The 24,759-nt window shown below is 40.1% G+C and overlaps 2 protein-coding genes across 2 annotated transcripts; one reads left to right on the forward strand and one right to left on the reverse strand.

The window, feature by feature from the left end:
* Positions 1-359: 359 nt before the first annotated feature.
* chst6 (carbohydrate sulfotransferase 6) lies at positions 360-24,759 on the reverse strand. Its single transcript, XM_080027783.1, has 2 exons — positions 24,628-24,759; positions 360-3,113 (listed from the first exon to the last, which is right to left on the reverse strand). Exon 2 carries the CDS (start codon positions 3,038-3,040, stop codon positions 1,844-1,846), a length of 1,197 nt encoding a protein of 398 aa, XP_079883909.1. The 5' UTR covers positions 3,041-3,113; positions 24,628-24,759; the 3' UTR covers positions 360-1,843.
* LOC307250630 (uncharacterized protein) lies at positions 19,961-22,344 on the forward strand (the record flags this gene model as incomplete). Its single annotated transcript, XM_080027747.1, has 4 exons — positions 19,961-20,269; positions 20,605-20,760; positions 20,899-20,988; positions 22,027-22,344. The coding sequence occupies 4 exons, from the start codon at positions 19,961-19,963 to the stop codon at positions 22,342-22,344; spliced, it is 873 nt and encodes a 290-aa protein (XP_079883873.1).

The following is a 24,759-nucleotide window of genomic DNA, read 5'->3' on the forward strand; positions in this document are numbered from 1 at the left end:
AGTCACAGACGAGCCTCGTTAAATAGCCTAATATGAATATAACAATGATATAATCATTTAAACTGTGATCACTTGAGGAAAATGGATCTGGTAATAAATCAATCAGGCTCTTCAATGGAAACTGTCACCTAATGTGTCTGATGTTAATGTCTTTCACTCCCCATTTAAAAGAAGCGACAGTCTGTTCTGTTTACTGCACAGTAGGCTATTAGGCTATAGCTTGCCAACATATTATACAGTGAATATTTTTTTTTTTTTTTGTAAAGCATCTTCTTTTTCAATATTTTTTGAAATCTTTGTACCGTGTCACACGTTTTAATTTCTTCATCCAAGACATTCCATGTTTACTCCTTGTACCGATATACATCTTTGTTTTACATTTGTTCTTATAGGCTATTTATCTTGGTAAACATGCACATTCCCCTTAGTTCATACTTGCTCTGTCTAAATAAAACACTGTCAGCAATGCTGTGCCGCGCCAGCTTTATTACTTTACAGCTGATATGAGTAACTTTTTAAAATAGACTGTGGCTTCTCATACGGAAGCGAAATGATTATCTTGACAAAAAATGTTTGCTCTGTTTTTTTTTCTGAATTGCCGAGGAGATTAGATCAGAGTTATGAGACAATATCCCGTTAATTCTTCTCCATAGGCTACCATAAGCTCATTCGTTAATATTTCTAACTGTGGGAAGGAGCGGAGATTTCTTTTTTTCTTTTTTGAGAAGTGGAGAAGTGGGAGGATCAAGCATTTGTTTCTTCTGTTTCCATGGTGAATCATGTTATCAGCGATCCATTGACGATGGCTTTTACGCACATGCTCCACCCAGAGTGAACACGCTCAGAGTTGATAAACCCAACGCTGATCCACTGTTCTGAAACCGAAAACCCAGAGTTACTCATCAACCCTGCGCTCTGAGTTTACCAACTCAGAGCGCAGGATTAAACTCAGAGTATGTAAAACCAGCTACCTGAAACAGGCCCCAGAACAGGCTCAGGCAGCAGTCTGCGAGCTGCCGTTATGTCAACTCAAAACATAAACAGGAAGAAGTTAAGGAGAAGTTTGGCATCGGACCGGACAGCTTTAGAACCGAAAATAACTAAGTTCATTAAGCATTGTGAAACCTTGTAAGTACAACACTTAAACAAACCGAATTATGGACCACTTGTACATTGAAGCCTACATCCGACCCTGTGTGACGTTAGCGCCGCTAGCATTAGCAGCTAACTTTAGTGTCTATGCTTTCCTACTTCGCCTTCATCAGGGAACTAATTTGCACATTTTAGATGATGATTAGATGAAGTAACGTTAGGTCCTTTACCACTCAGAGAAACGTGCCGTGCCCTTATGCAGTCTTTGGCAGCATCTTAGGAGGCGCATATGTGTTTAAACTTTAAAGGTATCGTAGCATTGGCTTCTTGTTGGCTCATAGCCTCGGGCTTTAACCAGCGCTCCATTTTATTATTATTTTATTTTAAAAAGTTGCCTTGTCTTAATAGATTGTTGTTTGCCTAGAAGATCTTGGAATAAAGATGTAATTGAGTAAAAACCTCTTGTATACAGTCTATGGTAAAAACGCTGTATTTTGGATGTTCTGTTGGCATTTTTTAATATTTAAAAAAAGATAACGATTACTTGATAATTGCTCGTTAATTTTCCCGATGATCGATCAATTGAATTTCTTAAAATGCCCATCCCTATCACATATCAATGCTTTAACCCTGGAAATCATTACATGATGAATGGGTCTATGGTAGCAAGACTTATTCAACCAAAACTATAAAGAATATAGACATTCATCCAATGTAGTATTTTGGTGTTGATGTCTTCATCATTCTTCCTCTAAGTATTACTTGGATGCTCTGTTTTAGCTGGCAACCAGCTGAACTGATATGGCTCCTGTGGTACTAGTAGATCTATGTCAAGTCTCTTTTGTTCTTTATCACTGTTTACAGTCCTGTACCCTAACAATGACATGGCCCCTTTGCACACATCCTGGACACGTTTGACCTTGTTGTGCGGCAGTGTGCCACGCCAAGCCTGGGAGACGTCTGCAGCACTACGTGAAGTTATTTTGAAGGCCTCTTTCTTGGAGCCTTTGCCCATCCCATGGGTCACCCTGTAGATCCATTCCCCCAACGGTCTGGTCATATCCAGACCTACAAAGTCATACATGGCATTTATCTCCTCTAGTGGGTTGCGTGCCACGTCCTCAAAGCGGACCATTTTGTAGCGGCCTTTTAGAAAGGGAGGGGGCTTCAGGATGGCCCTTTCGTTGATGCGCACATGACTACGGCAGATCTCCTGCATGACTTGATACTGCACCTCGGCTGCTGGAATGCTCCTCTGGTCCAAGACCACAGCGTTATCTTTCTCAAAGGATTTGGCCGACGCCTCTCTGGACCGTAACACAGCCCGAGGGTCTCGGACAAAGTGGATGATGCGTATGTCTAGGCTGGGGTCTTGCAGGAGCGGGTAAAGGGATTCCAGCTCAAAGAGTCGCACTTCTTTCAACACCACGTGACTGTAAGTGCCACAGGCCTCCTCAGGCCCGCGCAGACCCTGGGCGTCACACGTTTGCGAGCAGCGGGTCTCGTTGCTCATCTGGTTGCGCGGCGTGAGAGGACAGGCCGGCGGTGAGCACAGTGCACGGCTTTGACTCCACATGAACAAGGAGGACACATTGTGCTGCTCCGGGAGGTAGGCCTCCATGGCAGAGAAGTCACACTGGAAGACGCTTCGCAGGAGATCCCTCACTGCCATCCGGAGGACCCGCCTGCTCGGCTTCTGCAGTTTGGTCCACACGTGCCACGCCGGCTCCATCAGGTAGAAGACAGACGGGTGCTGACTGAACACCTGACCCAGGAAGGAGGAGCCAGAGCGCCATGACGACAGCAGCAGCACGTGGACTTTGCCGTTGGAGGGAGCTGAGCCACAGGGGCTGAGCTGGACGTACCAGCCGCAGAACAACACCACCGCCGCCCCCTGCAGGATCACCAGGAAGATCATGGTGCTAAGGTTTACCCTGCAGCGGAGCATGCTGACTGTGGATGACTGTCAGGCTCTGGTGTTGATGTGGATGGTTCTCTTTTGTAGGTCCCCAGTGACTCTGCTGCAGAGAAAGAGATAGAGACAGGAGAGGATAAGTTGGACAGGGAAATGTTTCCAAAATGCACAAATGTACTTTCAGCTGTAACAGGGACCTTCATAAAACTGCTCTTTGACTAATGCTTGTTTAGCCAAAGCAAAGACACATCTTTTGAAATGACATGAAACAACTTCATAATAATGGGAATTATCTATGAAAACTCTATGCAGCAGGAGCAGCAGTTGAGACGTTACATGTGTGGCCGAAAAAAGCGAGAGAGGCAGCAGTAACAGACGGCGACGCGCTCCAGAGGTAGACGCAGGATGTGTGTTCCATGGTTTAGGATTTTCACAGAGGCTTTGCTCGACCGTTCAATCCCAAACTTGCGCTTTGAGTGCGAGAAAAGCGCTATATAAATCCAATCCATTTTCATTATCATTGTTTCTCCGATCTCCGTGAGGAGTACTCCGGTCCTAAAATGACAGGGCCAATCAGTTAGTGGAAGGCAGCCACTGATTGGCTCATGAAGTCATTGTAGTCAAATCTGGTGACATATTGCTGGTCTCAGAGGCTAGACTTGCGACTTTAAGAGTCAACTAGGCTGCCTTCCAAAAACAAACTAGAACACAGGTTATTATTCAAGGAAGAGTTTGGGAGGGGAGAAGTCTCTGAGAGAGCATTAAGCCCATCATGGGAGGATGCAACTCTCAAGCTAAACAGACATTCACTAAAAGTAACATTAAGGACAGGGACGCCCACTTAGTAGTCTATTCCAGCCTCGAAAATGAATTTGTTCTAGCCTGGAAATCCAGAACTGCCGCTAGGCGCTGGTATATTAAATTAGCTGCGCCTGGACACTCTCCATTGAAGTTCATTAAATATGTCAAGAAATCCTGAGCTACGTTTCAATTGGTTCTTTCTGATATGGGCGGGCCAGAGCCCTATGTATGGTGCTCTGGGGCGGACGTAACCGGATAACGACAGTGCTGTTCATGCGCCGTCGAAGCCGTGATAGTAAACATCAAAGATGGCTGCGGATATGTTGTTTGAGTTTGAGACTGCTTTGGCCTCGACGTTTTACGATTTGGAAGACGGCACTCAAATCTTACATTACCAAGTAAGAGGAATGTTCTGTTTTGCCGACCGACCACGGCAAAAGTTTAATTTAAAGGTGCTGTAAGCGGAATGGTTCTTTTAGCTAACTTCCTGTCAGTTACTGCAGTTAGCAGTCCCCTCGCTCGTCCCTACGTCACCACATTAATGCACTGCGGTCTTCAAGCAGTGAGTTATCTAGCATCATCTCAGATCCATAAGTGTGATCAAACATGATAAAAACCATCAAAACAGACATTGGGAAGGATTTTTACCTGCTCCGCCATTGTAGGCGCATAGACATTCACCCATCTGTCGCTCTGGCGTGCACGGCAATGAGACCATGAGTGAGAAGGGTGTCGGTTTGTAGCGTTCTCTCTTGTGATTGGATATTAATTTTGGGATCCCCGAAAAGTTTATTAGACGATTACATGCAGAGCAGCTGACTGAGAAATCTGCTTTATGAAACGCGCACATTATGAAAGTGAACACTGTATGAATAAAGAGCGATTTAACACTTATATTAACATAAATAAACCGCTTACTTCACCTTTAACATAAATAAACCGTTTACTTCATCTTTAACAGTTAATCCCGCTGTTGGCTAAATGAACAGGGCTTAATACGTCACCTCATTGCTCTGATTGGTTGTAGTCATAGATAGTATAATAAATGGATAGAGCATCATGGCCAATCTCAGTTCACCGAGGAGCATCCCTTTTTCTTGTTGTATGCGCGCCACCATCTTGCCAGCTTTTGACTCCGCCTCACTTCCTTGTACCAAAAAAGGGCATGTAGTGACGTTGGAGGGAGGGAGATCCTCCCATCTAGCTTAAGTACCGTGACGTACACCGAATTAGCAACATTTAGCACGACCGCCAGGAGCTAGGCTAACAGCACTCGCTCTACTAGTTAGCCTACCGGTAGACGAGCTCAGTCACGTAATTCCCTGCCTCCAGTCTGGTCCAACAACCCCAACAGAGCTGAACAGATTCTCATTATCATCTCCGAGCACCTGAGAGAGGGCATTAAGAAGCTCATAGCTGAAACAAATGACTCCTTCTAGTGTTGACTATGGGCTGAAACTCAATGTATTTGCAATAATATTAATTTTATTTTGGTCTACAGACTGAAAATGTTATTGACAGAATAGGCTACATGACAAGTGAGGACAAATACAATCTATTAACAGATGAGAACACTAATTTAATGGCCTATTTGAATATAATTACATATATTATATAAAATATTCAGAGCAGGTCTTTATGTTAAGGTGCAACAGTTAAATTAAATTATTAAATACACTTTGTGGCTCCAGTAATGTTTTGTGTGGAAGAGGGGACCACAGTAGCTCATGATAGTACCATTTTTACACCCCTTGCCCAGCTGTTGTAACTTTGCTCAAATACAAAAAAAATATCAGTTTTTGTATATAGTCCAATATCACAAATAACCATTTGCTACAGTGGGCTTTACAGCCCATCGGTGGACCAAAGAGTAGCTGAAAACCATACATGAGTAAGGGTAGAGATTCCATATCACACATCTATTAAAAAAAATCCCAGCAAAGACTTGCTCAAGAAGTTCAGAGTAAGGTCCCATCTTCTGCTCTGCTTCTATACAGCCATCGTTGAAAGCACCCTCACCTCATCCAACAGTCTGATTTGGCAGCCTTGACTCACTCTCCCGGAAGAAATGACAGGGCATCAACAGAGCATCCAAAATTATTGGCACCCCCCTACCATCCCTTGAATTACTATCCCGCAAACTGTTACACACTACACAGAGCCCGCAGGATCATCTCTGATCCCACTCACCCTGCACACTATGCCTTCCAGCTCCTTCTGTGAGGTGATACAGGACAATTGCCTCCAAAACAACCCGGTTCAGAACAGTTTTATTCTCACTGCAATTAACATTCTAAAATCTGAATGCTGAGGATTAAACATGGCCATTTTGTATTATGTAATGTGCCTGTCTGTATCTATGTCTAATGTTCAATGTAAAGTTGTAACCTGTACCAAGGAGCTGTACTGAAAACAAATTCCACCAGCCTGGCTGTGTGGTCATTAAAAGTATCATCATCATATCAGAGAACTGACTCTTTTACAAGTCAACAATTAAAATATCACTTGAGTAAAAGTAGAACATTATGTTATATTAAAAGTACTTATGAAAATTATTTTGCTTGTATAAGGAAGATTCAAAGATGACCCAGGTAAAGATTAAACAGTGTAGAAGGAAATATTCACATCCTTTACTGAAGTAAAAGTACAAATACCAAACTGTTGAATTACTCTGTTACAAGTAAAAGTTTTGCATTACAATTTTAACAGGAGAAGCTGTAAGTATGAAACATTTTCGGCATATTTTCATTAGAAATTACACTAAAATAGTCAAAAGATAATAAATTTGGGCCTGTTAAGTTATCAATTAATAAAATTATGTTTTTTTTATATAATTAGGACTATGCAACACTTTAAAAAGATCACAATCAATGACAATTATCACAAGCAGATAAGATGAGGATAGTCTGAATGTAGGTTGACTTCAGCTTGCTGCCTGATAAAGGGCCACACCGTTGCTCTTTCACCGTGGAGATCAGGGAGAACAGAGGCACACATTCATTCCTCCATGTTAACCTGGAAGATGACAAAGAGACAACCACTGAGTCAAACAATACAGAAAGAGTCAGATAAAATGAATGCACTACTAGCCAATCAATAATTTTTCCCAAAAATAACGTTAGGAATAAAGAAAGAAACAGCGACAATTGTATATTTATTTGAGTTAATGCAGATATACATGTATTTACATCTGCATTAACTCACGCAGTATAGGCTATGATAACCGTCGTAATATCCACGGATAACACAGCTGTGGAAACACAGCCACAATTGTATGATTTGAGTTCATACGAATGTAAAAAACAAACAAAAAAAACCCTGATAACCATCGTTTTATCCGCGGGACTGAGCCGATTATACGAATGCACATAGCCCCTACAACTATCAATATTAATGAGCGCAAACTTGTGAGCATATACAGTCATATGAAAAAGTTTGGGAACCCCTCTCAGCCGGCATTATAATTGACTCTGCTTTCACACAAAAAAGATAAAAGTGGTATGTCTTTAATTGACCAGGAACAGCTAAGTACTGGGATGTTTTCCAAACAAAGATTTTTTGAAAAGCAGTATTTGGTTGTATGAAATTAAATAAAATGTGAAAAACTGGCTGTGCAAAAATATAGGAACCCTTGTGGTTTTGTTGATTTTAATGCCTGTAACAGCATGTAAAACTGATGACTTTAAACACAAAGTTGGTTGGATTATGTTGTTAAGCCTTGAACCTCATAGAAATGTCTGTTTAATCATGATAAAATGTATTTTAGGTGCCTAAATGCAAGTTGCACTTCTCTTTGACTCTCTGCTGAAGTGAGACAGAATGGGATCATCAAAGCAGCTCCCAAAAGATCTGAAAAACAAAGATTGTTCATTGTCATGGTTTAGGGGAAGGCTACAAGAAGCTTTCCCAAAGGTTTCAATTGTCAATTTCGACTGTAGGGAACGTTGTCAGGAAATGGAAGGACACAGGCATAGTGGCAGTTAAACCCAGGCATGGCAGACCAAGAAAAAAACAGGAGCGGCATAGGTGGAGGATTGTGAGAATGGTTGCACACAACCCACAGATCACCTCCAAAGACCTGCAAGAACATCTGGCTGCAGATTGTGTATCTGTACATCGTTCAACAATTCAGCGCAATTTGCACCAAAACATCTGCTTTTTATAAAGACCAAATAACTTAATTTTTGTCTCATCAGTCCAAAGCATTTTCTTCCAATATGAATCTGGCTTGTCTAAATGAGCTTTTGCATACTCCATGCAACTGTATCTGTGACGTGGGCGCAGAAAGGGCTTCCTTCTCATCACCCGCCCATACAGATGTTTTGGTGCAAATTGCACTGAATTGTAGAACCATGTACAGATACACAATCTGCAGCCAGATGTTCTTGCAGGTCTTTGGAGGTGATCTTTGGGTTGTGTGCAACCATTCTCACAATCCGCCGCATATGCCGCTCTTGTACTTTTCTTGGTCTGCTAGACCTGGGTTTAACTGCCACTGTGCCTGTGTCCTTCCATTCCCTGACAACGTTCCTTACAGTAGAAATTGACAATTGAAACCTTTGGGAAAGCTTCTTGTAGCCTTCCCCTAAACCATGACAATGAATAATCTTTGTTTTTAAGATCTTTTGGGAGCTGTTTTGATGATCGCATTCTGTCTCACTTCTGCAGAGAGTCAAAGAGAAGTGGAACTTGCATTTAGGCACCTAAAACACCTTTTATCATGATTAAACAGACCTTTATATGAGGTGCAAGGCTTAACAACATAATCCAACCAACTTTGTGTTTAAAGTCCTCAGTTTTACATGCTGTTACATGCATTAAAATCAGCAAGACCACAAGGGTTCCCATATTTTTGCACAGCCAGTTTTTCACATTTTATTTAATTTCATAAAACTAAATACTGCTTTTCAAAAAATCTTTGTTTGGAAAACATCCCAGTACTTAGCTGTTCCTGGTAAATTAAAGACATACCACTTTTATCTTTTTTGTGTGAAAGCAGAGTCAATTATAATGCCGGCTGAGAGGGGTTCCCAAACTTTTTCATATGACTGTATTATATCGCAAAAGTGTACCTACGCCATATAACCCATAGATAGTATATAAAAGGTTTAACTGGACCGACCAGCCCAACACCGGGCTGCAGACCCGGAGCCCCCTTTTGTTTCTGAACCGATACCAGCTCGTGTCCAAACAAACTTCGGGCCCGGGCGGCTCCAAATGCAGGCAGCCAACATGGTTTATGATATATGATTCAAACCGATATTCAAAACACGTATTCAACACAGTATACCATGCCCATAGACTGTAAAACAGTGCGGCTCAGGGTTCAACATAACTTATTTTTCCTACTGTCAAAACGCCCACGCATCGTTTGTCCACTGGCCTTTCATTAAAAAATATATTTTATATTATGTTTATTATATTGATAAACACTGCTTTCATTACGACTCTCAACGCGCAATGAACCATGATGTAGTCTACAAAAAGATACTGAACTGTGATTGGCTGTTACCGGCCCGGGCGGGACAGTGACTGGCCAATCAACTTGCCCTGCATATGATTTTACTGGCCCCGGGCCAGCGGGCCATTGGTTATGTCGAACCCTGCAACTATTCAATTAGCTGGCATAACAGAGCTAACACTGTCACTGTTACACTTGCGAAACCAACACCTTTTAATTCGTAACATAAAAAAAAATTTTAAATACAGTGTTACTCACGGAAAAAACTGGAGACCACAGTTCTTAGACCATCGGTTGGTACAGTTTACCGAGGAGCAAGTCATCTTTGCCCCGGGCTCCACCACACAAATGAACAAAGGAGTTGGCATGCTAAGCCTGACCACCAGCCTTCGAGACGGAGTGAGGGACAGAGGCTAGCTGTCAATCAAGAGGCCGCGCCCCTAATTATTCATAATTTTAACCTCCGATAAAATAAAAACTAGCGTGGTCCAAAAAAATTCACCCCCCTCTGTGTGGTCATGGAGATATGACCTAAACATACAAACTAGAATGTTTTTTTGGACCAGGCTGTAAACAGGTTTAATAAGACTTTGAAAACGACCTGTCTAACGAGTGAGTCAAAGAAAAAATGCTCAGTCTTGGTTCCACCCCCAGTGGCCACCGGAAAGTACTACAATTTTGGTCACTTTCTTATTGGATGCTGGTAAAAATCGCTGAGGTTGGGGCTTGGTTGTAGTGCTATCCAATTGCGTGCAGTGGCATTTGAAATGCACGAGTAGGAGCCGCCCCTTGAGTTGGAAATTACTATTGATTGTGGCCAGACCATCTATCGTTCTAGATATGGGTCTGGATTTCCAGGCTAAATTTGTTAACAACAAGTAAAAAGAAAATTCTCCAAAAAAGAAAAGAAAAGTTGTGGACAGTCCTTCAAAGTTGGGAGGATATGGAGATCACTGCTGACCGAGGTGATCCAAGCAAGCATACTATAATCTGTTGTGCTCATTGAACAAGCCCTGACATGAGCTTCTCACCTCCAGACCCTCAGGATACAAATGTAAACAGTAGACATCATGACAGATCCTTCTTCCTCTCTCTTTACTTCCCTCCCACTCAGTTTCAGTACTCCTCCACAGCTGAAAGTGTTCACACCATACCATCCTATTTTTATTCAAATACGTACTTATACTAACCCACTATTGTTGTAATAGTCATCAGCAGCTTTACTGGAACACACCGGAAGAATTCACAGTTGACATAACTTATCTTTTTAAAACGAGGGATGGTTTTCTATTCAAGATTGAAAAACTAGACTTTCCCGTCATATTTATACAAAAATCACTTTAACATTTTCAGAAACAAAGACCAGATGTGGGTTTTTGTAGCCTCCAATCCATCCCTGTGTACTGTATGTATTCAGTTTTTTATCATATGTCTCATTGACAATTTGAGAAAATGATTTAGTGAATCACAAGGCCCGTCCCTTCTTTGCAAAGATTTTCTTATATCAACAATTGGTCATACAGAGCGATCCAATAACACCTGTTTGACTGTGCAGCCTCTAACATCATGTCTAAACATGGATTGCAACAAACTCAAGATCAGATCAAAACAAACGCAAATGCATCTTGAAGGCGAAGTAAGCGATTTATTTATGTTAATATAAGTGTTAAATCGATCTTTATTCCTACAGTGATCACTTATATAGTGTGCGCGCGTTTCATAAAGCCGATCTCTCAGTCACTCGATCTGCATGTAATCGGCAAATAAACTTTTCGGGGATCCCACTACTGATAACCAATCAGAAGAGAGAACGCTACAAACGGGCACCCGTCTCACTGCTGGTGCACGTGCAGAGCGACAGATGGGTGAATGTGTATGCGCAGGTATGGCGGAGCAGGTAAAAATCCTTCCCAATGTCTGTTTTAATGGTTTTTATCATGTTTTATCACACTTATGGATCTGAGATGATGCTAGATAACTCGCTGCTTGAAGACCGCAGTGCATTAATGTGGTGACGTGGGGACGAGGGAGAGGACTGCTAACTGCAGTAACTGAAAGGAAGTTAGCTAAACTGACCATTCTGTTTACTGAACCTTTAAGCTAACTCCTTGAGTTTCAATTCACTGATGAAGCTATATTTCCAAAAAACTTCCCAGTCAGGCGTCTAAAGTTAATGTCTGAATCTCAGTTGCCGAATGATGTCATTCCTCTGAGTGGGTGCAGCTGTGTTACTGGGTCCAGGTAATGGGCAGTTTCTTTTGATGTCCTTGAAATCTAGAGCATGTTTCATGTTCAACAGCCTGCCCATCTGGAGGAAGTACATTTAACTACAATACAGGAGAAATGCTGCATGACAGCACTGCAGAAAACGAACACAAAATGAGAGTCCAACAGCAGAGAGCACTTACCATCCTCAGTAACGGACAGGCCGTAAAATGACCTTGATTTGCCCAAAACAGCAAGCGATTCTTCATCTGGTCCTATATGCTATCCATTCTTATAACATTTCACACACTGTAGAAAGATCAGCGAGATTGGAGGCAGAGACATACAAAACTGTCTAGTTTGTCAGATGTAAATATGTTCCTCTAGTTTACTCATTTGAACTGGAAGTGAAGAAATCCTGGGGCCTATTGCATAAAAGTGGAATTAAGATATCCAGGATGATTGATAAAGCCAGCCTTGACAAAGTCTAGCCTGGGCACTTTGGATCAGTCAGTTGCATAAACACCAATCCAGGATGAAAAGGGGCTGCTTTGTCAAGCCAGGTGTAAGTAATTCTGTTAAGTGCCAGCCCACAGCTTTCAGAAGTAGACCCAGAGATTGAACACAGATTTACTGATGGAAAAATGGAAAAGACGGACCATTTTCCCACAATGCCTTGTAGTTTAAACCGTAAATCAGGGGGCAGTTAATTTCATGCAGCAGATGTATTCTCTGCCAACTGATCTTGATGTCCCTGCATTTGTTTATGATAAAATAGTTGACAGTGAGCAGTCTGCAGGTGCATCTAAAAATAGAATATCATGGAAAGTCCATTCAAAAAGTGAAACTTTCATAGATTCATTACTCAAAGTGAAATATGTCAGGCCCTTTTTTTGGATGATTGATTGATCATGGAATAAAAAATCCAGTATTTCAAAATATTAGAATATTGCATATAACCAATCAGAAAAAGGATTTATAATACAGAAATGTCGACCTTCTGAAAAGTATGTTTATTCTAGATTAATTTCACTTAATGTGTAATGAATCTAGAATATATTTAAGTTTCACTTTTTGAATTAAATTACAGAAAAAAGAAAATTTTCATTGATATTTAATTTTGTTTCAGATGCACCTCGATATAGTTATAAGTACAAAGTGAATTTATTTGACCCACATTTGCAACGTCATCTGCCATCGATAATCAATTGTATAAATATAGCCCGCAATATGAACAGACTATTACATAAATTATTATACTTTTTATCATTTCATCTTAATCTAATTATAATTAAGTTAATTATAAACGGTTCAGGTTAAATAAATAAAAAATAAGAACTATTTAACTAAATGACAATGCAGTCTTTTATGTGGTACCTTAAAACAGGCTAATGAAAATAAAGCAGTACACAGAAGATCATGGAATAACTGTTAAACACCTTGATTTCAGATCGGAGTGACAGCTGACTGAGCCAATCAGGCAACAGAATAAGTTTATCCTTTACGTTTAGCCTGGTCGGGACCAGGCTAAACGTAAAGGATACATCTCCATGGTAATTTATGTCCCTCCGCTTTTATGCAACCGAATCGAGGCAAACTCAAGCCAGGATAACCGAAATATCCTAGGTTAATCCCTTATCTTGGTTTTATGCAACAGGCCCCTGGTTTTGATTTGACAAAACAACAAACAAATCTCTTGTTCAATCCTTTCTTAGACTGTCTATTGTGTCTCTGTCTGACACTAAAAGGAACGGATGACATGGATAAGTGTGTGCTAACTCAGCAACATACCCTGCGTTCCGAATTGCATACCTTCTATTCCACATTCTACTTCTGACGATAACAAGAATCTAGTTACGATGCAGTATGCTACAATTGGGACATACTTTTACTTATTTATTTCATCATAACATTGCGCCTTGATCTTGCCTTTATATCCGTCGCATCCCCTGTTTGTTTTCATATGGAGCAGGGGCGGATCTACCGGGGTGGCAGCTGCCACCCTAAAAAAAGCCTTGCCACCCCAGTTGGCAGCGCCAAATTAAACATTTATTTCTGGCTGTTAAGAGACATTTACGAGCGCGAGTTTCAAATGTCCGACTGCAAGTGAATGCAGCTAGGTAATATTGCATAATTTTGCACTTTATTATTTTTGAATATTTGAAGATTGCAGGCAAGTAAAATACCGCCAGCCACTACATTCTCAATGATAGACGTGAATAATCACTTCTTCTTTTTTTACAATCTAAACCAATTTTTTTTAACAATAGAGGAGAATCAATATTTGAAAGCAATACAGAATGCATGATATTACTGCATTGTATTCTATTCTATTTTTGTCACTGGGAACCTAAATGTTGTCAATTACTTTACATAAACTTGATGCAAACAAATTCACCAGAATGCATGAAATGAAGTGATGAATGCTCAAAAATTTCTGGGGGGGCACCCCCAGACCCCCCATTTAAAAAGTGTCCTAAACCGAGGTTTAATCATAACCTACACCCTTGAAATTCATTAATAATTTTGTTTAATTGTATCTATAGGCCTTTGTATAAGGATACTTCCTAATTCTTATCACACTATTTTAAATTAAAGTCTTGGTCGTGCTTATCAATTGCTCATAATAACCAGTAGACCTATTTCTGTGTGACATTACTGAACCTCTTCCCATTTACAGTGTGTTTAACAGGTCACTGTTTGTGACCAAACATGCCACACAATAGTTATATGAATGATTTTATCTGTATTGTATGTAAATTACTAGAATATTTGAATAACTTGATATTTGCACTCAAGTTTGACTGATGATTGACATCTGATGGGAGTATCTCATATTAACACAGACAAATACCAAAGACTCACTGTTCACTAAGTACTTATTGCAGCCCTATTTGCATAGATTTTGCAGATAGGCCTATTACTTTCACTTCTGTCTGTCTGTCTGTCTGTCTGTCTGTCTGTCTGTCTGTCTGTCTGTCTGTCTGTCTGTCTGTCTGTCTGTCTGTGTGTGTGTGTGTGTGTGTGCAGCATGCATTCTCTCCGTTATAATGACAGCCTATGTTATTATAACAGCCTACTTAATTTCATCCGGCGCAAGCGCAGAACGTACGGCAAGTCAGTAGTTGGCTCGGTGTGTTCTTCGCACTTTTTTGACCGTGTCGGGGAGAATGGAGCTGACTGAATCGGCAGACTCCATTTTCTGGCGACAGTCGGTAGTCGGACCGGTGTGTCCTGGCCTTTAGTCTAACCACTACACCACAAGCACCCCCTGTCATCTTTATGTGTTGACCATAGACTAAAAGGTTTTGACCTTTTTGATCTAAGGTAGGTCGTATAGGCAGCTGGGATGTTCTGTTTCCTCTGTCTCTTTAAACTATTTATTAATCTATCTATCATGTTTTTTTTTCTGAGACTGCAGTTACCAAAAGCAGTTCTTTTCTCAGCTGTTCATATGAAGGAACATTAGATCAAGATGTGGTGCAGCTGCACACAACAGCTGCGAGTATTAGGGGAAAGAGCACTCAGTTAAGAGGATAAATAAACCACTTAGCCAGGCAGTCTTCCTCAACAACAACCTCAGACATCTGCTCTCTTTCTCAACTCTTTTTTTATGTTAAAAGGCGCTTCAAAATTACGCTAAACAATGTACAAACATTTTGCATTGATTTTGGGGATTTTTTTTTAACTATACTATGTTGTTCATAAGCGTCAGTGAGCTCCATGGTAACGCAGTGATTGACAGGCTGACTGAAATGCTCTTGAGCTGGGCAGAAACTCCCCTCTCCCAACCCCACACCCTCTTAAAATACATAAACCGTTTGCCTTTACTGTTGCACAAAAAGTCGGTCGCGTTCTGACCCCCCAAAGGCCCATTCTGAGCCAGGAAAAACCCTGCAAATCTAGTCTCAAAATAGTCTCATAGTGGTCGCATGTGTCTCAAACGCGTTGCAAACCCTTCTCAATTTAGTTTCCGCGAGTCAGAAAGTGCGAGCAATGTCTGACAACTTTGCGAGGGGTTGGCGACATGAAACTAAATTGTGACTGATTTGAGACAAAAATGAGACTGATATTCCGATCGTGCGACGCTCGCCAGACGTTCGCGAGACATAAATGCGACCTCCTGGCAAGTGTTGGCCAGGACATTCGCAAACGTGTTGTGAGGAACCAACTCAGTGAGACTGCAAGTGAAAATTGTCGCTAATTTGCATATTTTGTCGCAATTTTGTGTCTCCAACTTGTCGCACACTGTCGCAGCCCAGTGAGATAGGGGCTTTAGTAGGCTCCTCGACGACTTTTCTCACACGTTAACTTGTTCTTTCGGATAGTAAATGCTGTTCGCAAAAGCGTATTCACTTCCTCCTTTATCCAAACCGACTTACACAACTTTTTGTTAAGCGTATCGCTCATTTAAGCCTGTAAACAAGCCTAGTGCTGCTTCCGCCTCCAACGATGCTGCTGCTGCAACATCGGGGTCACTGTCTCTTCCCCTCAGCTAGCGCTCCCCCAAAGCCTTCTCTTCTATCGGCTCAGGCTGCCTACTGTACATGTTTTCAGGTTGATGCAAGGGGCGAATTAAAAAAAGAAACTAAAGGGTGATGTTTATAAAAACGTTTTGTTTTTATTCATCAAACATTTGGAAACAAAACAGCAAGAATGAAATCTCTCACAGGAACAATCAAAGTCGATTGAATATTGCGTTCTACAGGTTTTTTTTTAAATTTCTTTTAAATAAATTAGATTTTTCCCTCTTGCAATTTTACTAGTTTTGTCTGGAACATTCCTTAAGTGTTTCTGACAGCACAAGTGGATTTTTAATTGAGAGATACTGTCATCATAATTATTGGTAACACTTTACAATAAGGTACACAAAATTGTAGTACCTACTACATAGATATGTGTTACCTACTACATAGGTTTTTTTTTTGGTGTTACCTACTACATAGGGTTTTTTTTGTGCTACCTAACACATAGGGTTTTTTTTGGTGTGTTACCTACTACATAGGGGTTTTTTTTGGTGTTACCTACTACATAAGTTTTTTTGTGCTACCTAACACAGTTTTTTTTGTGTTACCTACTACATAGGGTTTTTTTTGTGCTACCTAACACATAGTTTATTTTTTTTTGTGTTACCTACTACATAGGGTTTTTTTGTGTGCTACCTAACACATAGGTTTTTTTTTGGTGTGTTACCTACTAGTTTTTGTGCTACCTAACACATAGGTTTTTTTTCTGTGCTACCTAACACATAGGTTTTTTTTCTGTGCTACCTAACACAGGTTTTTTTTTTGCTGTGTTACCTACTACATAGTTTTTTTTTGTGCTACCTAACACAGGTTTTTTTTGTGTTACCTACTAAATAGTTTTTTTTTGTGCTACTTAACACTTAGGTTTCTTTTTTGTTGTGTTACCTACTACCAGTGATGCCGGCAGAGCACAAATCTTTCCCCAGACAAAGTGGCGGGTGAATGGTATCATCATTAACTTACTAATAGACTATAGACTAAATTGGCGAGTGTTATAGGCCTATTTAAGCCCTGCACGACACTCTCCGCTGATCACAGTGATGGTGCCGTGGAGACACCGTGCATGTTATGTTGTCTTCTAACTTTATAACTCGCAGTGGCGTGCACAGGTAGACCTGAAGTGGTGCTGAAGCACCTGCCCTTTTCCCCTGGCCCAATCAAGTGCCCTTTTGAAAAAAAATAATAATAATCTGAAAGTTCGTTTTTTTTTTTTTTTTTTTTTTTTACAGTGTATGTGGCCCATGCCGACATTATCATCTATATGCTCAACGATTAAAAACGTTTGACAATAATGCCCCAATAAATATGCCCCCCCCCCCCCCTCCTCTTCCTCCGCACACACTTCCTTTGTCAACGTGAACGCGCAGAGTGGACACAAACGGAGGCGCGTTGCCGCAGCAGTTCACAGCTGCTGCACACACACACCTAGCCTACTCCCCGGCCTGCCCTGCTCCACCAGCGAGGTAACACATACATGAATGGAGTCAAGAGTGTATTGTTTGCCCCCTAAGCCTCAGTTGCCAAGCTATAACTTGCATTTATTTGTCTCTGTTATAAAGTAGCCTCTATCATGCAGCGCCACACAGCTGAGCATAAATTAGCCGACTGTCCTGCTTAACAAGCTAGCCCAAAAAAAAAATAGATATGTGATGAACACAACTAATGTTGGCGGAGTTTGTCATTGGTACAGCATGTGAATCTATCAGTATGCTGAATATTTAGTGTTGTTTAGGTTTACTTTAGGCTATATAATTAATACTTCACTTGCAGTAATTTATTTGCTAAATGACAAACAGGCAATTCCCAATTGCCTGCACACTGAAAAAAATGATTTTTTGGGCTTGTAATTATTACTTGATTATTTGATTACATTTTACAAGGAAATATGATTTCAGTGCTTCTACTTCAAAATGTCACCCTTTATTTAATGTGTTACTTGATTTTTATTTGTAATTATGTATCCTCATTTTTATATGTAAATATTATCCATCCTTCCAAGTAATATTAACATAACAACTGTATTGACCGTACAGCCTGACATATGCAAGTAAACTTTACTTAGATAATAGGCATAGATAGTATACAAATATAGTATGTAAGCTTGCAATCTTGCGCATGCTCAGTGGATGAGTTCAGTACATTTTGAATTCAGAGGAACTAGGCATTAACAGGACTTCTGGACAACACACTTCGACTGGGGGATTGTTTCGGTGCTCATCTGATGAGACAATTCATGGACGTGGAGCCTTGGGGTATGTTAACTTATATGCTTAACTTACTTTTTAATGGTCTGTCGGCTTAGTCATTGTTCTACTATTTTAGCAGCTAACCGGCTAACGGCTCTTCCCGCGTCCGCAGGCTGTTAAACACTATTGGACTTGCATGAGTCCTTTTTAGAGGTCCATGGACACAGACATAGCACAGGTAAACAGCATGGACATTTAAGTAAACAGGGCTGCAGGGATAACAGTGCCACAGTGTGTGATACCGAACGCGAGGAGCCTCTTTCATCTAGGGCCCGTTGTGTTTTGAGGTCCGGTAAAGTTAGCATTGAATGGAGGCACCATTTTGACTTGCTGATATTAGCCTGTTGGTTAAACTGACAACACAATGCTTGCTTTGTTCAGATAATGTTACTTCTCGTAAGACTAGTATGAGTTATTGAGTGTTAACACCGCTGTGGCACAGGCTGTATCATTGTAATTGGTTTAAAATGTTTAAAAGATTGTTAATGATGTTAGCCACGAAGCTAATGCTAATCGCAAAGGCAGCTAGCTGCTATACTAAACCAGGCATTGTTTAACATTAAAGCTAGCCAAGCTAAGTTGCTATCACTCCAGTAATATTAAATGCAGTTTGTTAGTGAAGCAGTGATGGCCCATTTGACTTAGAAGTCAGTATGTTATAAGTGTATTCACTCATAAATGATTGTGATATAAATACAGTCTGATTTATTTAATTTTCTTTGTTGAAACTTGCATGCTGATTTAAAACAGTAGGCCTAATGGCAATACAGTTAATTTAAACGTTTTTAAAGGGAAATATATTTAAATAAGTCACATGTATTTTTAAAAGAGGAATATATATTGCAAGTAAAAGAGGTGCCAAAAAATAAATACTAATTGGAAAGATGTTAAAAAATACAAATACTGCCTCTTAAATGTAAATGATTTCATATGTAGGATTTTTCCTGGCACAACGCAGTGGTGGTGACAGTATGCTTTATTTCATGTTGATTCATTCCTCTGTTCTGTATTACTGCAGCTTCTTCCTGTGGAGATGGGTACCCCGGCAAAGCTGCGGATCATCTTGGATGATGATGACATTCGTAAACTGGTTCTACCTTTAGGCATCCCAAACTCCCTTCAGGACCTTAATGATGTTATTCAAGAGACATTTCATATCACCAGGGCGTTTAATGTGATGTATCAAGACTTGGATTTTGGAGGCCAGTTTTTCACTCTAAGCTCCATTGAAGAAGTGCAAGACAAAGCTACACTAAAGCTTGTATTTACTCAACCAAATGTCCTAACTCTCAGTCCTGTGGAAGTATCTCATGTCGAATCCTTAGTTCCAGAACAGTCTTCTGATACAAGCGCTGGCCAGTCTTCTGATTCTCAGGACACAATTCTGCTGTCCTCCTCGGATGAAAGTGGACAATCTTTATGGTCTCAGCCATGGCCGGCAACGTTTCCAATACCTGCCTTTCCTCATGATGTAGACCTTATGATGGAAGTAGGAAACCAAGCCTATGAAAAGGATGGCACACTGTTGAACAACCCAAAAGTGACGAGTAGCATACTCGAGAGGCTAGCAGACACCATATTTTCATATACAGCATACCCAACTGGTCTCCAGGTTTTAGCTGTGGTAGAAGCTTTGGTTGAAAAGTACCCATGCCTCAAAGACCCGGGGTCTTTTAATGGCTTATATAGTTGGCAACAGAGGATCAAATACAAAATGGGCAATTATGATGATGTTAACTCCCTGAAAAGAAGAATCTCTGAAGAGGGTTCATCCAAAGACATCGAAAAGCCAAAGAAGGCAGAAGTTAATTACTTGCCACCACTGCCACTTGTTGAGACACAGAACTCTTTAGAGAAGGAGAGAGTGGATTTGTTGCAGGAAGTAAAGAAGAAAAACTGTGAGAAGATCATTGGTGAGAAAATGGAGAGGTCTTTCTCCTATCGAAGAATGGAAGTTGTCCAGCAGTGCCCTGCAGTCCAAGACCTCATGGAGAGATGGCCTGGGCTGTTCTGTGAAACTCAGGTAAATCCAGTTCTTGTGTTTCTTTACCTGATGCTTGTATTGTTGTGTGTACAGGCTGGAAGAAGATAAGTAAGATACACTTTGCAAGATTATGAAGTTCACCATGCAAAAACAGTGGTATTACACTACATTCATTTTAGGAAGGTGGACAGTATAATGTAGCAACTAAGTATCTTTTAACAGAAGTATTGCTTAAAATTGATCATCATTTTGAAGGCTATAGATTGTGTTGCTGCTTAGTAGTATTGTATTAAACTGGGAGGACTACTTTATTATTCAAGCAAGGTGGGTTGTCATGATCATGTTGTGTTTTTTTTTATTTGTAATTGTTTCAGATCAAAGAGGAGTTCAGAAGGATCACAACTCTTCATCTGGAGCGAACTTTTTTGTCAAAATTGGACAGTTACTCAACCAAACTCCTGGAGATATTTCAGACAAAGGGCGGGGTCCCGGGCACAAAAACAAGGCCTATGCTGGATTCACTCAGCCAGGTAAAGTTTAAAAATATAATTGTTGTCGTCATATGTTGAGCTAATAAATACATAGGATAACTGATGACACGTCAGCTCATTTGAACAAAGATAATATGTTTGTTCTCAGCAATAAATTCACTTCTGTCTGTGTAACAGCAACATGCTGAAGGCAGAAGAGATGTCACCATCCGCTGCTTGATGGAGTTCCTTGGAGAGTCTGCAGAGGAACTCATCAAAGACTATCAGGTACATTTTGAACATTTGTGAAATTATTATTCAGACCATATTAAATTTGTTTCTTCTCCAAGGGGAAAAACCTTTTAAATTCAATAACTTAAATTGGTGCTTAAGATACATGACTAGTGCTGTATCTGAAATGTTTAAAAATGTTCATTTATTTCAATGTATTTTTTTAATTTTTACCCATTTTCTTATTTTTTTTTGTTGAATCACAGCCAATCTCACATTTTCCCTCAACACTGAATACAGTATACTTACCTGTTTATGTCCTTGGAGCTAAGCACATCTTAGGGGTTGGCCCAGGTTTGTGCCTCTCCGTGTATTAGCATTACTTTGGGTCACAGAGATAACATATTCTGTGAAATATAATTAACTTGTGTTGTCTGAAAAACCCAAAAGGATATTTAAAAATATGTGTTGGTAGTCTGACATGGTTTTCATAGTCCTCAAGACTATTCTAAAAAGACTGAAAAAATATTGTCTGGTGAAATTGTCTTTAACCTGTTTGCTAATTGTACCTGGGTTTCAAGTCCAAACAAAACGGTACAGCAAAATGATTTTTTCTTCAAGAGTATTTGAGGATTCTGAAAATATCTAAAGTTTTTAACAACCTTATGGGTTTTTGAAATAATGCCAGGTTATCGGACTGGGTGTGCGACCAGACCAAAAGCAGTAATAAAAACTATTTAAAAACGTCATTCTTTGCACTGATGGTCTCGTTTGCTGTTAAAGGTAATTTATGATTATCAGAGGAAACATGAGGCTGTTTAAAAGATATTTAAATGTTACTCGTAGCCGCTTTAAGTTAAGTGTCCATCTATGTGAAAATTAAATTAATTAAAATCAGTACTTGTGTACATACATACCCAGCATTTAACCAATGTCTTGCTCTGAGCGTCTTATTTCTGTTGCATTATTGTATAAGTAGTAAATGGCCACTCAAATAAGCCACCCCAGTAAATCACCTCTTGCATATTCAGGAACTTTAAAGAAAATATCTTTAGTATAATGACTTCCAAGCACTGATTCACATGTTTTTGACAGGATGTCAGCAAAGAAGCCATCAGAGATGACCATGCTCATCATGTCTTGAAGATTGTTGTCGTCCATGGAAGTACTGCACAGGAAGGCCACAGCCCTGCCCATGTCTTGATCATCATCAAGGGAAAAGAGGTTCTTGATGATTGTAAAAGTGTGGCAAAGGCTTGCCTTCTGCTCATGGGTTTTATCTATGCAATGAACTTGAGTTACCCACCAAAGTTGAAATACACATTCGAAGTGTTTCAGAAGCTCTTTCTTGAGCTTGACATCCTGAAGATGTCTCCCAAAGTCCGGGCTTTGCACAACAAACTTCTATCCTGAGATGATTGTTTCTGTGCCGGTTCCCGAACCAGTTGCATTGTTGAAGTTGTGGTTCAGAGGAAATACTTGGGAGCTAGTTAGATAAAGAAATGTCCTGTTCCAAATATTTGAGCCCAGTTTGTAAGATTACATGTTTGTATATTCTGTTATGGTAACTGACATATGGTTAGTCTCATAATTGCCTAAGTCATGTTTTTTTTTCAGTTATTGCACTTTATGGTACTTGCAGTTATTGCACTTTAAAGTGATACTTTTAGGCAGTTCTTTCTTCAAACGCACTCATTCAAGGATAGGGACACGAGAGAGAGAGAGAGAGAGATCTAACTGGCAACACTGTTTTTTATTTTTAAATGTATCTGCTAATGCCAGTCAGTGTGTTGGAATACTGTAAGCAATAGTGTTGGAAAATAAAAGTGATTTTTATAAAGTAATTTCATGTTTTGTGTTTCTTACTGTTACTTAACTTTACTTCATTTCCTGAGTAAAACTTACAGATAATTTCTGTGTGGAAAACTGTTACAGGGTTTTTTTCAAGTAAATGTTACTTAAATAAATGTTACTTAAATAATGCTAAAACAAGAACTAGGTCCAACCAATTAAAAGCTTTGGGAAAAAAAGTAGTATTTTTTACAGAAATTTGTAAGTAAATGCCGTGCTAATCTAAGAGTACATTTTACTGAAGGAGATTGTGTAAAATTTACTCATGAAAGCAGAAATTTGCTAGTAAACGTTACAATAATTTCTTGGTTAAACTTAATCATTATTGGTAAGTAGATTTAACTTGAGAATATCATATTATATATAATTTGCTCCCTCAGTTAAATTTACTAGGAATTTCTGCGTGGAAATTGTTACAGAGGTTTTTTTAAGTAAATCACACTCCAAATTTTTTTCAGTGCAGAAAAAGTAGCCTTGTGCCTTGTAATGTAACCAAGCAGTCTTATTTATATGGTTGGTCTCTTTTTATTTACAAATTGCAGTATAATGCCTAGAAAGGAGAAGTTAAAAAGGAAAAAGAAAGGGAGCTACAGCAGGCAGCCCAGGGGAGCAGCTCTCTGCTCTCCTGGGTGAAAGCATCCACCAGCAGCAAGGAGTAAGATGAAGATGAAAGGTCAGAGTCAAGACCAGAGTCATGTTAACTGTTCAGGGCCTTTTAAAGCTCAGATTTTAATGTTGAACTGTTCCTCAAATGTTATATATCTTAAAAGCTGTCCACATATTTTATTTTAACTACGCAAAGTGGGTTGGTGGTACTAAATCAGTCATGAAGCTATAAGCTAATTATATTATTTTGTCCCAACCATAAGTTATTTCTATGTTACAAGACTTGCAGTAATCTTGTATTTACCTTAATAGGATATTATTAGTAGGAGATCAGGGGCCTAACGAAGACTTCAAAGACAGAATTCGGGATAAGGGATTATTTAAAAAAATCCGAAACTGACAGTTTTTTTTCAAACATAAATTTTTTATTTCTGCTTTTTGGTAATTCTGTGTCTCCAAATTATTCCAGAAAATAGTACTAAATAGCTCACATTGACACAGGTGATTTAGCCTTAGCTTTCTTCTCAAAGTGCACCAGATTGATGAATTTCTGTGCTTAAACAATAATCATAAGGGTACACCGTTGGTCTCCCATCATATGCGCTGTCATCACAAATGATCTGTCCCTAAATGTTAAATCCAATCCACCACCCCCCTGATTTTTTTTTTTTTTACAACTCGAGTAGCCTACTGCCCCTGCGTCTGGTACAAGACAAGCGTCACTGATCCTCAGCTGGGATTCAGAAAGGTCTCCAATCGAAGGTCTTCATCGATTAAATGAGCCTATCCATTTTAGATTCCTTTCAACGACAATATTCTATGTAGCCTACATAGAACCGCTGCATAGCCTACGCACACGGACTAACGGGGTGTAATGGAGCCCCCTTCCTGTCTCTACATGAGGGACTTGCCATTGAAACCTTCTATAAATTCAGAGTTAGGTTCAAGCAGCATAGATACGTTTCTGCATGCGTTTAGCCACCAAGCACTCCTCTTTTTATTACTTTATTTCGGAAAGAGTAGGCTATGCCTCAATTTGCGGGAGGAAAACGGGACGAAATAATTGATGCGTTGTCTCCCGAAAAAGTGCGCCCGCTAACTTCCACCTTCCACCGGTCCCAAGGAAACTAGGGACACGACTCTCCATTAGGTGAGAAGGGAGGGAAAAAACGGTGCTGGCCGAAGAGGTGGTCGTTGGTTCATATTATTTCCCCTCCATATTAAGCTTAATAATCTTACCTTGAGCTGTGTTTGGCCCCGGGCTGCCTGGGGCCGCTGCGGTGCTTGTGTGTACCGACACCCCGCGGTCCTCTCCTCTCTCTCGGCCAGCAGCTGCTTGTGTTCTGAGACGTGGCCAGAGGCTGTGTGTGC

The sequence above is a fragment of the Ammodytes marinus genome (genome assembly GCF_949987685.1).
Source record: "Ammodytes marinus genome assembly, chromosome: 5".
NCBI lineage: Eukaryota > Metazoa > Chordata > Actinopteri > Uranoscopiformes > Ammodytidae > Ammodytes > Ammodytes marinus.

Coding starts and splice junctions, on each gene's coding strand:
- chst6 (XM_080027783.1), bottom strand. CDS start 3,040: ATGCTCCGCTGCAGGGTAAACCTTAGCACCATGATCTTCCTGGTGATC.